General features: G+C 35.0%; 1 protein-coding gene across 5 annotated transcripts in view; it reads left to right on the top strand.

The window, feature by feature from the left end:
• Positions 1–13,854, top strand: part of RPGRIP1L (RPGRIP1 like) — a 102,995-nt gene that overhangs the window by 34,951 nt on the left and 54,190 nt on the right. For all 5 annotated transcript variants that reach the window (XM_003822014.6, XM_003822015.7, XM_063598006.1 and 2 more), the window contains 5 exons: positions 1,671–1,810; positions 7,797–7,903; positions 8,211–8,261; positions 9,049–9,228; positions 10,095–10,212. In XM_003822014.6, the coding sequence (XP_003822062.1) occupies positions 1,671–1,810; positions 7,797–7,903; positions 8,211–8,261; positions 9,049–9,228; positions 10,095–10,212 (596 nt within the window). The remainder of the gene's footprint in view (positions 1–1,670; positions 1,811–7,796; positions 7,904–8,210; positions 8,262–9,048; positions 9,229–10,094; positions 10,213–13,854) is intronic.

Here is a 13,854-nt window from a genome sequence, read left to right as displayed (position 1 = left end):
CCTATTTCATCATGCTAATTTTTTTTTCCGGGTGGTACATGTTTTTAATAAAATAAGACGCATATACATACATACATATATACATATACACACACACACACACACACACACATAGATGTACTCACATTCATGTATATATGTGGATGTGTTTGATATATACAATTTGGCCATACATAGAAATTATATTTGTTCTTTATTTTAAAAACAAACATAAAAAGGAATATAATTTAGTATTTAAAATACATATTTTATTTGGATTTCATTAAAGTCTTGGTCATTGTACGTTTGATAAAATCAACTTAAATAATTGGTATATAGATCCTATATTTTGTTAAGTTTCCGTAAGTGAAATGAGAACACTAATAGAAGAAACAGATGTCATATTTAGAGAAGCTTCCATAATTCCATTTATTTTCAAGGTCATGTTATCTTAAAGGCAGTAAAATATTCAAAATGTGAAATGAATACACAATGTTTCTCTTTTGAGAAGCTATGCCTCCCAGAAAAGTATCTTTTTTGGGATAAAAACTGAAGACTAGTTGGGAGCAACATTAAGGGCAATTTCCAGTAATATGTTGCTTTTCCATTTACTTCATCATCAGTATAAAACCAGATTTTATAAGTTTTTGTTGTATTTACTGGGCTTAAAATACGTAGAATGGTCAAAGCTGCTGATGATTATTCAGTCATATCCAGCTTCATAGATAATGGTTTTCTGCTGAAATTAAGATCAAGATCAGTTTTTCCAAAACCTGGCTATCATCTGGGGAGCTTTCTAAAAATATGAATACCTGGGCCCTGGGATCTTCATTTTAAAATCTCCCTAAGTGTCCTTACGTAGCAGGTGGCCTACTACCAGTATTTAGGTCAGCGTTTAGGAACCACTGGCATAAACGAATGTTTATTGTACACTTTCTGTACGTTGTCTAGTTATTTTTCAACCGGTTCTTTCTTCTGATATGCTGGGTCTTGATTATTAGCAAATTTTAACCATGGTTTAAACTGCTGTACTTTTATTGAGGAATAGTAATTCTATTTTCGTCATTCTTATCAGGCACAGAGCACTGGTTTTCATTCCAATCGTGTTACAACTAAAACTGTTTTTAGCCTATTGTTTTTTGTTTTTTAACAAAAACTATATTATCACTACTTCTTAATCAATATCGGAGGTATTGTCTGGTGGTTCAATATGCTATCATTTTGTGGCCAATATTTTGTGAACGTGTTATTATCACAGACTCTTTAAAAGTTTCACAGAATTAAAGATCAGGTGGAAAGTCCATTTTCTCTGTATTAAGAGGTTTGTATGTGGGAGAGAATGGTTTTGTCCGATGTCAATTGCTGAGGTTTGGAATTGTGGATTCCTCTGGAGTATGTACAGTATCTGAATTCCTTTACTAGTCCCACAAAAGCTGCACACTGCCAACTTTTCTGACTTTAGAGCTCTAAATTAAGGCCAGTTCCTTTGCTCATCCCACAAACTCTTTCATGTTCCCTAACCGCAGCCTGAGAAAGGCGCCTTGGTTTCAACAGCAGCAGACCAGCATATGTTTACTTAATTCCTAAGACATGATGACAGTGGTCTCTGTGCCACTAAAAGCTTTTCTCTTTATTATTTTCGGTTGAAGCTGATTTCCAAGCTTTCCTTGCATGTCACGTGTGTTTTGCAGTGCCTTCAGTGCTGCCCATGAAGAGCAATGGAAGTTAAAGGAGCAACAGCTGAAAGTGCAGATTGCTCAGCTCGAGACTGCCTTGAAGTCTGACTTAACAGACAAAACTGAAATCCTTGACAGATTAAAAACTGAAAGAGGTACATTTGAAATAACCACTGCCTTACTCATTTCAGACATCTAATGTTTCTTCATTGAATCAGTCAGTACTTACTCTGGTGCCTACTGTTTGCCAGTATCCCCGCGATGTATGAGGGACAGACACAGTCATCCACTCTCATGAATTCAGTGGTTGCTCAAAATTTCTCATACTCAGCCTAGTGTATATGCCAAAAGAATTGCTTTTTCTCATAGCTATTCTTATTTAGGTTGTTTTTAATTGTTCAATTTTCCTAAGTTCTGAGCCTTTCTTTACTCAACAGTTGACAAGTATTTATTGAGCACCAGTTAGTGCTAGGTACTGTTCTAATTTCTGGGGATACAGCAATGAATAGAAACAAAAGTCTTTCCCTCATGAAATATGAATTTAATAGGGAGAAACTAACAACAATTAAATAAATATGTAATATGTGAGGTGGTGGCAAGTGTAATGGCACAAAAACTGGTGTAAGATGACAGAGAGTGGCAGAAACAGTAGCTTGCCGTTTTTGAGAGTTCGAATAGGGAAAATCTCTGATGAGATGTCTAATTCTACTTTGTGACAGTGACCTTAAATACCAGAAAGTTTTGTGCCCCATGCTAAAATAATCACTAATAAGTTTCAGTATAAGTAACAGATCTCATAGAAGTAAAAGAATTATAATTAAAGAAGTCTGAATTTTACTGTGTTACACACACATAGATATACACACAAATGCACAATAGGGGAAATGAATTATTTGCTTTAAGTGTTGTTATCTGTTTGCTCATGCCCTAGATAAAACGAGTCATGTGCTAAGAAGGTTGCTGCTTTTGAAAGCTTGCAATTCAGTTGCATGAGAATGTTTAAAAGTTTAATACATACTCACTAAAAAACAGTTACGTTTCTAGTTAGTATTCTTATGTTTTTATTTAGACCACAATGCCATATTTCACTGACTATAAGGAACATTATCTTTTCATATTTTAACATCTCTAATATTGAGTTGCATCTTATAAGTGATGGCATTTTTAAATTTCAGTGTGACCTTTTTTTCACATTTTAGCAAGTCTGAAATTGGAACACATCTTATAATCAATGGAGTCTTAATTTCAATGAAACACACTAGGGCAATGTTTATTCACCAAGTGACTACATTTGATGATAGATTTTTTTTTTTATGACTTTTTCTCTAGAAGACTGTGAGTGGAATAAAATGGTGATGACAGGTTTTCTGACCGGGTGGATTTTTTTTAAGTTTTCATGTCAGAAATACATACAGTTCCTGATTTTAACGTGCAGTATCAAATACCTAACAGAGTGCTTTGCCTTAGTAATTGCTCAATAAATTATTGTTTAGGTAAAAATGTGGAAGTGCTCTATATTCCCTCTCTCTTTTCCAAGAGCAGATAAATTGCCCATTCTTAAAGGGAAAGGAAATGAAATAAACCGTTTTTATTTCTGTGCTTTCTGTGTTTACTTAGATATCAAGAATCCTAAAGCTGTTGTTATCTTTTGGATATCTGAACTGATCTTTGCAAAGAAGCTTTTCTTAAGGGGGGTAGAATCTTGGTTTTTTTGTTAGACCTGTTTATTGTTGTTGAATTAATTCTGAGGGTTCTTACTAAGTATTACAGTTCTTAAGTTATTTTAATTTATCTAATTTATTCCTCATCTTTTTTAGTGGCTTTTTTATCGTTTGGGAATTTTTTTTTAATAATAAACATAACTCATGTACATTATGAAAAAGTCTAGTATGTAAATTAGAAAAATCAATCCCACAACCCACAAAATATTAGCAAAATAATCACTGCTAATATTTGATTTATGTCCTTTCAGAGTTATTTCTAGATAGATGTAGTTTTATAATGTGCTTTTTTTGCTATATTGTAAAATCATTCCTTAATATAAATCTACATCACAATCATTTATAATGGCTGTTACAGTTTTCCAGTGTGTGTATGTACCATGGATTATTTAACAATCTTCTATTGAATATTTAAATAGCTTCAGTTTAAGTATCATAAAACAGTATCTTTCCACACAAATTTTTACACATTTATCCAATTATTTTCTAAAGAAAAATTGCTAGAACTGAATCTTTACTTTTAATACAACTATTACTTTCCAGTTATTTTTGTTTGAATACCTCAGATTTGCAAGTCTAAGGATTTAAGTTTTCGTTTCTTTGTGGGAATGTTACAATGGGTTATAAGAAAAATATTACAGCCTTTAACCATTTCTTCCAAGGAAATAATACACAAAAAAACCGAAACTGTCTATTTAAGAAAATCTTTTAATATTTAGAAAGCTCCATTTTGTATTACAGATTTTGAAACTGTTTAATTTTACTTTGAAGTGTCTTCATACATTTACCTTCTCATGTATCAAGTGTTCTTTGCCAGAAGATGTTTCCCTGGCTTCTTGTAGTCATTCATCTAACTGGCAAATTATTTTTAAAGAATACTCACCTCTTTATTCAAGGTACAAATTAGTTTCAGATTGTGTGAATATGTGGGGGAAGGATATGTAAATGCAGTTTGCATTTGGTTAATGCTTAAATTAACTGCATGTGTTTAAGGGCTTGCTTTTGAAAGTTCCTTTCTATCTTTAGCTGAAATGCATAATTCAGCATAATGCATATGGTTATATTGATCACAGCTGAAGATATTAGCACAAAGGCGCTCTGAAAATTGTTTAGTTGAATTGTTCTCTGCAGTCTGCTTATTAATGGTGTGCTGGAAGAACATAATTTTAAAAGAGTGAAATGTTATCTCATTTGAATAAAATGCTGTTTAGCTTTTTGTCAAATCATAAGGTAAGGAGGTTATTTTTCATCTTGTACAGAGTGCTTTGATTTTGCCTATTATAATTCAGCAAGTATATTTCCTCTTTAAACTATAGCATTTCAGTACTTTTTAAAGACCCAGGAGTTATGTCCCAAATAAACAGTTTGAGAAAGGAAAAATGTAGTGGATAATTCTAAATAAAATTCAGTAGAAGGTAAGTTACAGGTACTCAGTAATGTCTTCTCCCACTAAGTTATTTTTCCACTAATAATGCCCTTGTTTAAAAAATATCAGTGAATGGAGATATCGTTGTTGAAACAACAATTAGGAAAGGCTGGAAACATTTAAATAAATAAGTTTATTTCTACCTAATAACATATAGGAACCCTGCTCTGAAAAATTGAAAGAAAAGGAAAACCAGAACATAGAAATGATAATCAAAATACAGTGTGTCTGGATAAAGATGGAACAGTCATGCCCTTTACACTTTAGCTCACCCTTAGAAACCCTAAAATGTTTTACTGGCCAGAGAATAAAATTATATTATCCTCAGTACCTTTGTTTTTACATACTTCGGACTATATTTGCCTTCTTTTTGTCACCTAACCATTCTATCTAGATGTTGTTTTAATTTAATCAACATACAGAGTCCCACTTACTTATTCTATTCTCTAACAAGTTTATCTCATATAAATCCATATTTATTATTCATCTGAATTTTTAGTTTAAAGACAAGTATTTAACCTCTACCTTCAAAATTTTTAAGTAATGTTCACATTTGGATATTCTTTTTTTTTTTTTTTTGAAATGGAGTGTCGCTCTGTTGCCCAGGCTGGAGTGCAGTGGTGCGATCTCAGCTCACCACAACCTCCGCCTCCCAGGTTCAAGCAATTCTTATCCTGTCTCAGCCTCCTGAGTAGCTGGGACTACAGGCATGCACCACCATGCCCAGCTAATTCTTATATTTGTAGAAGAGATGGGGTTTCACCATGTTGACTAGGCTGGTCTCGAACTCCTGACCTCATGATCCACCCACCTCTGCCTCCCAAAGTGCTGGGATTACAGGCGTGAGCCATCGTGCCAGGCCTGGATATTCTTTTCTTTAGTAAACTAGATATAAGCAATTTATACTCTAGGATAACCTTTTAACCTTCTATCAATAAGACAAAAGTGTTTATTTATACAGTATATTTGATTTTTTTTTTTTTTTTTAGATGTAGTCTCACTCTGTTGCCCAGGCTGGAGTGCAGTGGCGCGATCTCGGCTCACAGCAACCTCTGCCTCCCGGGTTCAAGCAATTCTCCTGCCTCAGCCTCCTGAGTAGCTGGGATTACAGGCACGTGCCACCATGCCCAGCTAATTTTTGTATTTTTAGTAGAGACGGGGTTCACCATGTTAGTCAGGCTGGTCTCGAACTCCTGACCTCGCGATCCACCTGCCTCAGCCTCCCAAAGTGCTGGGATTACAGGCATGAGCCACTGTGCCAGCCTTGATATAAAATGTCTCTGTATTGCCTAGGATCACAGGTTTTATTTTTTATTTTTTTACTTTTTAGACTGCCAAGAATTATATGACATTAAAAACATCCAAATTTATTCCTAACTGTGTAATTTAACATTTTTATTTATATGTAGTATTTATAGCTTGAGAACACAGTGCCTTATAAAAGTCAGAAACATATTTTTGTTTAAAATGCAGTCAGTATGCATATGCCTTTGTGCAAAGAATTCTTGGCAAATGTGTTCATTTTTTTAAGAAAAGGAAACAAAAATGTACAACATAAATTGAAGACTTATGATAAACATAAATGGTTGAGAGCAGGATGAAATTGGTAGAGATACTTTAGATGACATGGCTTAGAGTTAGTCCACAGGGAGTCAACAAAGGAGGATACCTGAGTGTGACAGTGAGCTCTAGCAAAGAGTACACTTAAGAACGTGAGATTATCAAATACTGTGGATTTGTTCGCTAGCTATTATGCTTTTTTTAAAAAAAGCTAAACATGTTTAATGCAGGGAGTGAAAAATTAGTCTCTTTATGAATTTGCTATCTTCTAAATTCTACTCTACCCTCCTGCTTGTGGGTCATAGCAACTGAGTACCTAGACAAGCATAACCATTATTCCATTTCTTAGCACTAGCTCCAAGTCCATTCCGACTGATTAGTAGCATGAACTCAGTGAATAAAGAACACATATGAATTTATTTATTTTGGGGGGACAGAGTCTTGCTCTGTCGCCCAGGCTGGAATGCAGTGGCACAATCATGGCTCACTGCAGCCTCAACTCCCCAGGCTCAACAGATCCTCCCACCTCAGCCTCCCAAGTAGATGGGACTACAAGCATGCCCAGCTAATTTTGTTTTAATTTTTTTTTTTTTAAGAGATGAGATCTCCCTGTGTTGCCCAGGCTGATCTCAGAACTCCTGGACTTAAGGGATCCTCCTGCCTCAGCCTCCCAAAGTGCTGAGATTATAGGCATAAGCCACGATGCCCAACCCATATGAATTATTATTGATACCACCATGCATGGCTTAAGAATCCAGTCCTCCTAATGTAATAGACCTGTTGGAAGTATGGTTGACTAAATACAGATTCAGAATTTCCTTACTTTTTAATTTTTTTATTATGGATTTAGAGGGTACAAGTGCACATGGGTATATTAGATAGTGGTGAAGTCTGGCCTTTCAGTGTAACCATCACTCGAATAATGTACATTATACCCAACAGGTAATTTCTCATCCCTCACCCCCCTACCATGTTCTGGTAATTACCTTGTTTTAATAAAAATACTATATGCTAAGTTGGGAAAATAAAATTCAAAGATGTCAATTAAAAAACTAAAAGACAATTTTTTTTCCACATGCTTTTCAGGAGCCTTAATAAGTAAGTAAAAAATCACAGATTTAGAAACACATTTTCTCAGGTATTTTAAATAGAACATTCCTTTGAAGTCCCAGAGGCCACAATTTCCTTATATTAATACTGTGAACTTATGTCTTGGGTTTTTGATGAGCAAGTGAATCATATGGTAGACACATGATAGTGTTCATTTTTTCCTCATTCCCCTGCTGTCTTTGTCGAGGTGCTAGCTCAGTTTCCTTTCTGACCAGAACAATACTAGATCAAGACTGGTGTGGAACAGGAATTAAAGTAATTTGAAATGTGTCCTTAAACCTGATTTTTACTTACCTTTCCAATTGTGTGGACTTTATTTTTAAGATCAAAATGAAAAACTCGTTCAAGAAAATAGAGAACTACAGTTACAGTATCTGGAACAAAAGCAACAACTTGATGAACTTAAAAAACGCATAAAATTGTACAACCAGGTGAATTATTTCCTTATTTAAGAAATAAAACTCAGAATTTTTATCTCAATATTTTATGCATAGAGAAAGCACTATACTACAAAGCAAAAGAATACAGATATATTAATTACTCAGTTTATTAACTCATGCTATCAGGTAGTTTATGTTCCATAGGGACATTTTGAAGCACTGGAATGTCTTGTAGACTTAGTTTGTTAGTTCATGGCATCAGTCAGTTTATGTTTCATGGGGATAATTTGAATACTTGGAATGTCTCTTGTATTTTCCATTCATAACTCATTGTGAGCTTTTACTTAATCTATTGCAGGAGAATGATATTAATGCTGATGAATTGAGTGAAGCTCTCCTACTTATAAAGGTAAGGTTCTGAACTTCATCGTGATTTTCATGTCTGCATACAACTGTTTCAGCATAATGATGACCCTTATCTGTAACCCTTACATTTGGAGAATGAATTATTCTTGCATCTTCTGAAACTTAGTACGTCCTTTACAAATATGTATGTAACATGTCAACACTACTAAGACTCAGGAAAGTGATCAGGTGACATTTAGTTATAGCATATACATATTTCATAATGACATCAAAGTTACATTAAACCAGACCTCAAAAACTCTCATTTAAAGCACTTTCTTTAATTATAACAAACATTTTACTTTTATCTGCTTCACTATTTAACTCATCAACGATTTTCTGCCCTAAGAGACCTTGATGCACACCCTGTTAAGTAAAATATTGAATTATAAATATCTCAAGAAGATAATTTTTAATTCTAGAATATTCTGTTATTTATAAGACACAAAAACTTCTTTCCTTTTAAATCACAGTGTAGATTTTAATCAAATGAAATAAAAATAAATGTACATGATTCTTTTATATGTCATAAAGTAACTATTTTTTGATTTCTCTATAACTGTTCCAATTGTCTATCCAAATATTTGAATTTGATTAACAGGTAAATTTCATTTTTTCCATCAGGAATGAAGCAGTCCTGATATATATATCAGGACTTCCTTTGTCTGTTTTCAATTAATGAAATTGAAAATTGATGAATCAATGAATTATTTATTGATACATCTATATTAATTCATAAAATCACATCTTAGAAATTTTTGTTTCAGTCATAAAACATGTTTTTATTTTAGGCTCAAAAAGAACAAAAAAATGGAGACCTTTCCTTTTTAGTGAAAGTAGATAGTGAAATTAATAAAGATCTAGAACGCTCTATGAGAGAGCTGCAAGCAACTCATGCAGAAACGGTGCAAGAGCTGGAAAAGACAAGAAACATGCTAATTATGCAACACAAAATTAATAAAGATTATCAGGTAATGTAATACACTAAATGGGAAAAGTAAGTTTTCTATAATATTCTGCTGATGATTTATTTTCTAAATACTGTATGTTATCACCTGTTATCTATTAACATCTATTGTAATCTACTAACATATCACATCTCTGGAATGTAGCCTTATAACTAGGTACTTAGTTAGAATAAATAGTTTTAAAACAAATAATGTGGGGTTTTTTTGGTTTTTTTTTTGAGACAGAGTTTTGCTGTTGTTGCCCAGGCTGGAATGCAGTGGCGCAATCGTGGCTCACTGCAACCTCCGCCTCCCAGGTTCAAGTGATTCTCTTGCCTCAGCCTCCCAAGTAGCTGAGATTACAGGTGCCGCCACCACGCCCAGCTAATTTTTATATTTTTAGTAGAGATGGGGTTTCACCATGTTAGCCAGACTGGTCTCTAACTCTGACCTCAAGTGATCCACCCACCTCGGCCTCCCAAAGTGCTGGGATTACAGGCCTGAGCCACCGTGCCCTGCCACAAATAATGTTTTTAAAGTCCCTGATTTTAGGGAATGAGTAGTGGCAATGAAATCACCTTTGTTAGCTTTAGCACATTCTGTGAGTGAGTTATAGTTATCCTGAAGTCATGCCATAACTGTATTGTCTTAGCTTTTAACAAAATGAAAACACATCTCCATAAAAGGGAATCTGGAGTTTTATCTTTCTTCTGATTTGTGAATATTGCCAAGCATAATTTTCTAAAGTGTAAGCTACTTGAGGTCAGGAAACCATGGTTCATAGCTCCTACTATTTCCAGGATCTAGAAAATGCTTGAATCATAGTTGCTTTGAATAATGAAAATAGAACTAATCATAAGTATTAAAACTTATTATCTCTTATTTTGTAGATGGAGGTTGAGGCAGTGACCTGTAAGATGGAAAATTTGCAGCAAGATTATGAACTCAAAGTGGAACAGTATGTTCATCTTCTTGATATCAGGGCTGCACGTATCCATAAACTAGAAGGTACAACATATACGATTTTTTGGTCCACAGTAACTAGAGGAATGGATTTTATAACAGTTGATAATGTCATCCAAATCTGCACTTACAGTGTATTTTTGCTGTGTTTACGCCTAATTCATAGCTAGCTCATGAATGCAGCCTTGACCTCCTGGGTTCAAGCAGTATTCCTAATTTTTAATTTTTTTGTAGAGCCTATGTTGCCCAGGCTCATCTCAAACTCCTGGGCTCAAATTGTCCTCCCGCCTCGGCCTCTCAAAGTATTGGGATTACAGGCGTGAGACACTGCACCAAGCCTTGATTCTTTTCTACTCAAGAATTTTTAGTAATTCCCTACTGCTTTTTAAATTCAGTGTTGCAAGCAAGATTTCAAATTACTTCATAAATTACTACAAACTCAAATTTACTACCACTTTTTAATTTCTCTTCTAAGCAACCTGTGCACCTCAGCCAAACAGGTCCTCCGCCTGCTCTTTGCAGATATGTCATGCTCAGGCCCGCTGCCATGCCTTTGTTCTTGCTGTTTGCTCTGCCTAAACCTCCTTTCTACCATGATTCCAAGATACACACTTCCCTGCTTTGAAACCTAACACAATACTCACCTGTGCTAGGAAGCTGGTTCTAATTATTCCTAGCGATCCCTCTACTTGAAATGTCCTTACAGTGATTTTTAGACTTTAGCAAGTAGGAAAATCACTTGAGGAACTCGTTTAAAATGTAGTTTCCTGGGCCCTACCCCTAGAGGTCCTGGGGCCCATGCTTTTTTATATTGTATTTAGAAATAACTGCAAGCTATTCAGATGGAGGTGCAAGACTACATGTTGAAAAAAACTAGCTCAGCACTTACCAACCCAGTTTTCTTCTCATGCACTCAAAAGCTGTAAGTTTGGGGAGCATATAAGTGTTCTTCAGCTGTTGGAGTTTTGCATATTCTCCATAACCACAATGTAAGTTCTACAGTGATAAGTTCTTTGTCTCTCTTTCATGTCCACGTCCACTACGTACCATACTTACTTCAGTGGTCTATGCCAGCAGTAATTTTACACTCTTAAAACTTATTGAGGTTCGAGAAGGCCTTTATTCATGAGTTATACTTAATTGATATTTATCATAACAAAAGTGAAAAAAAAGTTTAAATATTTTTAATTTGTTAAAATAATAATAAACTTATTGCATGTTAACATAAATTACAGTACTTTTTTTAAGTTATATTCTCCAAAACAAAAAAATACTTCAAGAAGAGGGACATGGTTTAAAATTTTTTAAATTTTTAACATTTCGCAAATCTTCTTAGAGACTGGCTTAATAGAAAACAGCTGGATTTTTATAACTGCTTCTGCATTTAATCTGTTGTGATATCACACATCATGTAACCTCCAAGAAACTCCATTATACACTTGTGAGAGGATAAAAATGAAAAGGGCAGATTACACTTTACCATTATTATAAAAATAGCTGTGACCTCACAGATCCCCAAAATGGTTTCAGAGACCATCAGGGGTTTCCAAACCACACTTTGAGAAACTCTGATCTGGGCAGAAGAGCTCAATAAATATCTTTATCTGACGAAGCAGGGTTTTCCAAAAGTCAAGGAGCAATGTGTACCTTTTATTCCAAGTAGTACTCAATAAAAATTTGTTTAATGGAATTTTCTTGGTTAAAAGGGAGGTCATAGTGTTTGGGATTTTCATTCCTTTCAAGTTTTACTAAATTTTAACCATCATATTTTATCTGTCCCCTCAATTCATTGATTAACTCCATAAACATCATCAAGCCCCTAATGCATCCTAAGCAAAGTGCTGGGCAGGGAGAATACAAATAGGAAAAACTGAGGCACTACCCTCATGGAACTCCTAAGATGTTGACAAGTAAATAAATGGTTATGTTTTACTATGAAGAGTGTAAAGCTAAGAAAATCTAAAGGTATCAAGGAAATATTGAGGAGAGAATGCCTATTTCTACCTCAAGATTCAGGGAAGACTTCACACAGTAGGTATGGAGTCTTTAAAGATGACAGAATTCACTACTAAGTAAAAGTAATATAAGGCATTCCAGGCAGTAAGCAAAGCAGGGAAAGATGCCCTAAATATGACGTATTGCAGTACATTTGAGAAACTGCACTGTAGATCCATCCAACTGGAATTCAGGAAAGTCAAAAAAAGGAGGAGAACCTGGAGAGAAAGCTATAAGGAACAAAATTGTGAAGGCCCTGTTTTCACCCTGATTGATGAGGTAGAACCTTATTAACCTGAAGAACCACAGAGGGATTTTAAAGTAGGGAGTGATACACTCGGAATTGCATTTTGGAGATTATGCTACAGGTATTGAGGAGAAAGAGGAAGATTTGAAAAGGAAGCATTTTGAGTTCCATTAATAATCTAGGTAGTAAACTGGAAATATAAAATTAGGTACAGTGGAAATAGAACAAGAACAAATTTGTTGAAGAGTTAGGAAATAGTATTGAATAGTAGTGACCCTACAGAGAGGCAAATAAAAGAAAAAGAGTTGCTGTTTTATGATAGTCTCAAAAAAAGAAAACGGGGAATTGAGGCTGACTCTCTGAGATCGAGCTTGGACAACTGGATGAATGAATGAATGAATCATCATTTGAGATTTAAGGTACAGAAATAGCTAGAAGACAATATGGGCTGGGCACAGTGCCTCAAGCCTCTAATTCCAGCACTTTGGGAGGCCGAGGCGGATGGATTACTTGAGGCTAGGAGTTCAAGACCAGCATGGCCAACATGGCAAAACCCCATCTACTAAAAATATTTTAAAAATTAGCCGAGTGTGGTGGCAGGTGCCTGTAATCCCAGCTACTCGGGAGGCTGAGGCAGGAGAATCGTTTGAACCTGAGAAGCAGACGTTGCAGTGAGCCGAGATTCCGCCACTGCACTCCAGCCTGGGTGACAGAGTGAGAATCTGTCTCAAAACAAACAAAAAAACAAGACAGTATGATACATTCTGTTTTGAATATGTTGTGTGGGATATCTAGATACATAGAAGGTTAAACAAAACATTAGAAATATAGGAATGGAGTTGAGAAGATAAATATGAATTTAAAATAGTAATATGGAAGCCTTTAGCATATTAATAATGACAAAAGTCATAAAAGTTGATGAGATCACTCATGAGAATATGTAGACTAAGAAAATAATTAAAAACAGAAGTCCAGAAAACTAGCAGACGAAGAGAAATCCCAAAAGAATGAGAAGAAGGATAGGAGGAGAAGCAGAGAAGATGATGACATACATGGAAGCCCAGGTTAGACAGAGTTCACTAATGGGAGATTGTCATCAGTGTCAAATGTAGTAAAGAAATCAAGTAATACAAGGACCAGCATTCATTGCGTCTAGCAATTAATTGATTATTGGTGGCTTTTTCTGGAGCAGTTTCACAGAAAAGCAAGGCAGATATTCACGTTGGTGATATTTGGTTGGCCTATGTATATAATGGTGAAACCATCATCATGATCAGGATAATAAACTTATCCATCACCCCACGAAGAAGAAAAGTATAAATTTTAATAAGTTAAAGGAAAGGAGGCAGCAGAGAGAGAGACTGACTTTATAGGAGTGAAGACTATGGGTGGAGCAGAGACAGGGAAGCAGGTGAAATCCAGGTAGTTACCTCAGCTGTTCATTA

Source organism: Pan paniscus, chromosome 18, assembly GCF_029289425.2.
Source record: "Pan paniscus chromosome 18, NHGRI_mPanPan1-v2.0_pri, whole genome shotgun sequence".
Classification (NCBI taxonomy): Eukaryota; Metazoa; Chordata; class Mammalia; order Primates; family Hominidae; genus Pan; species Pan paniscus.
The sequence above is the reverse complement of the archived record's forward strand: the minus strand, read 5'-3'. Positions and strand labels throughout refer to the sequence as shown.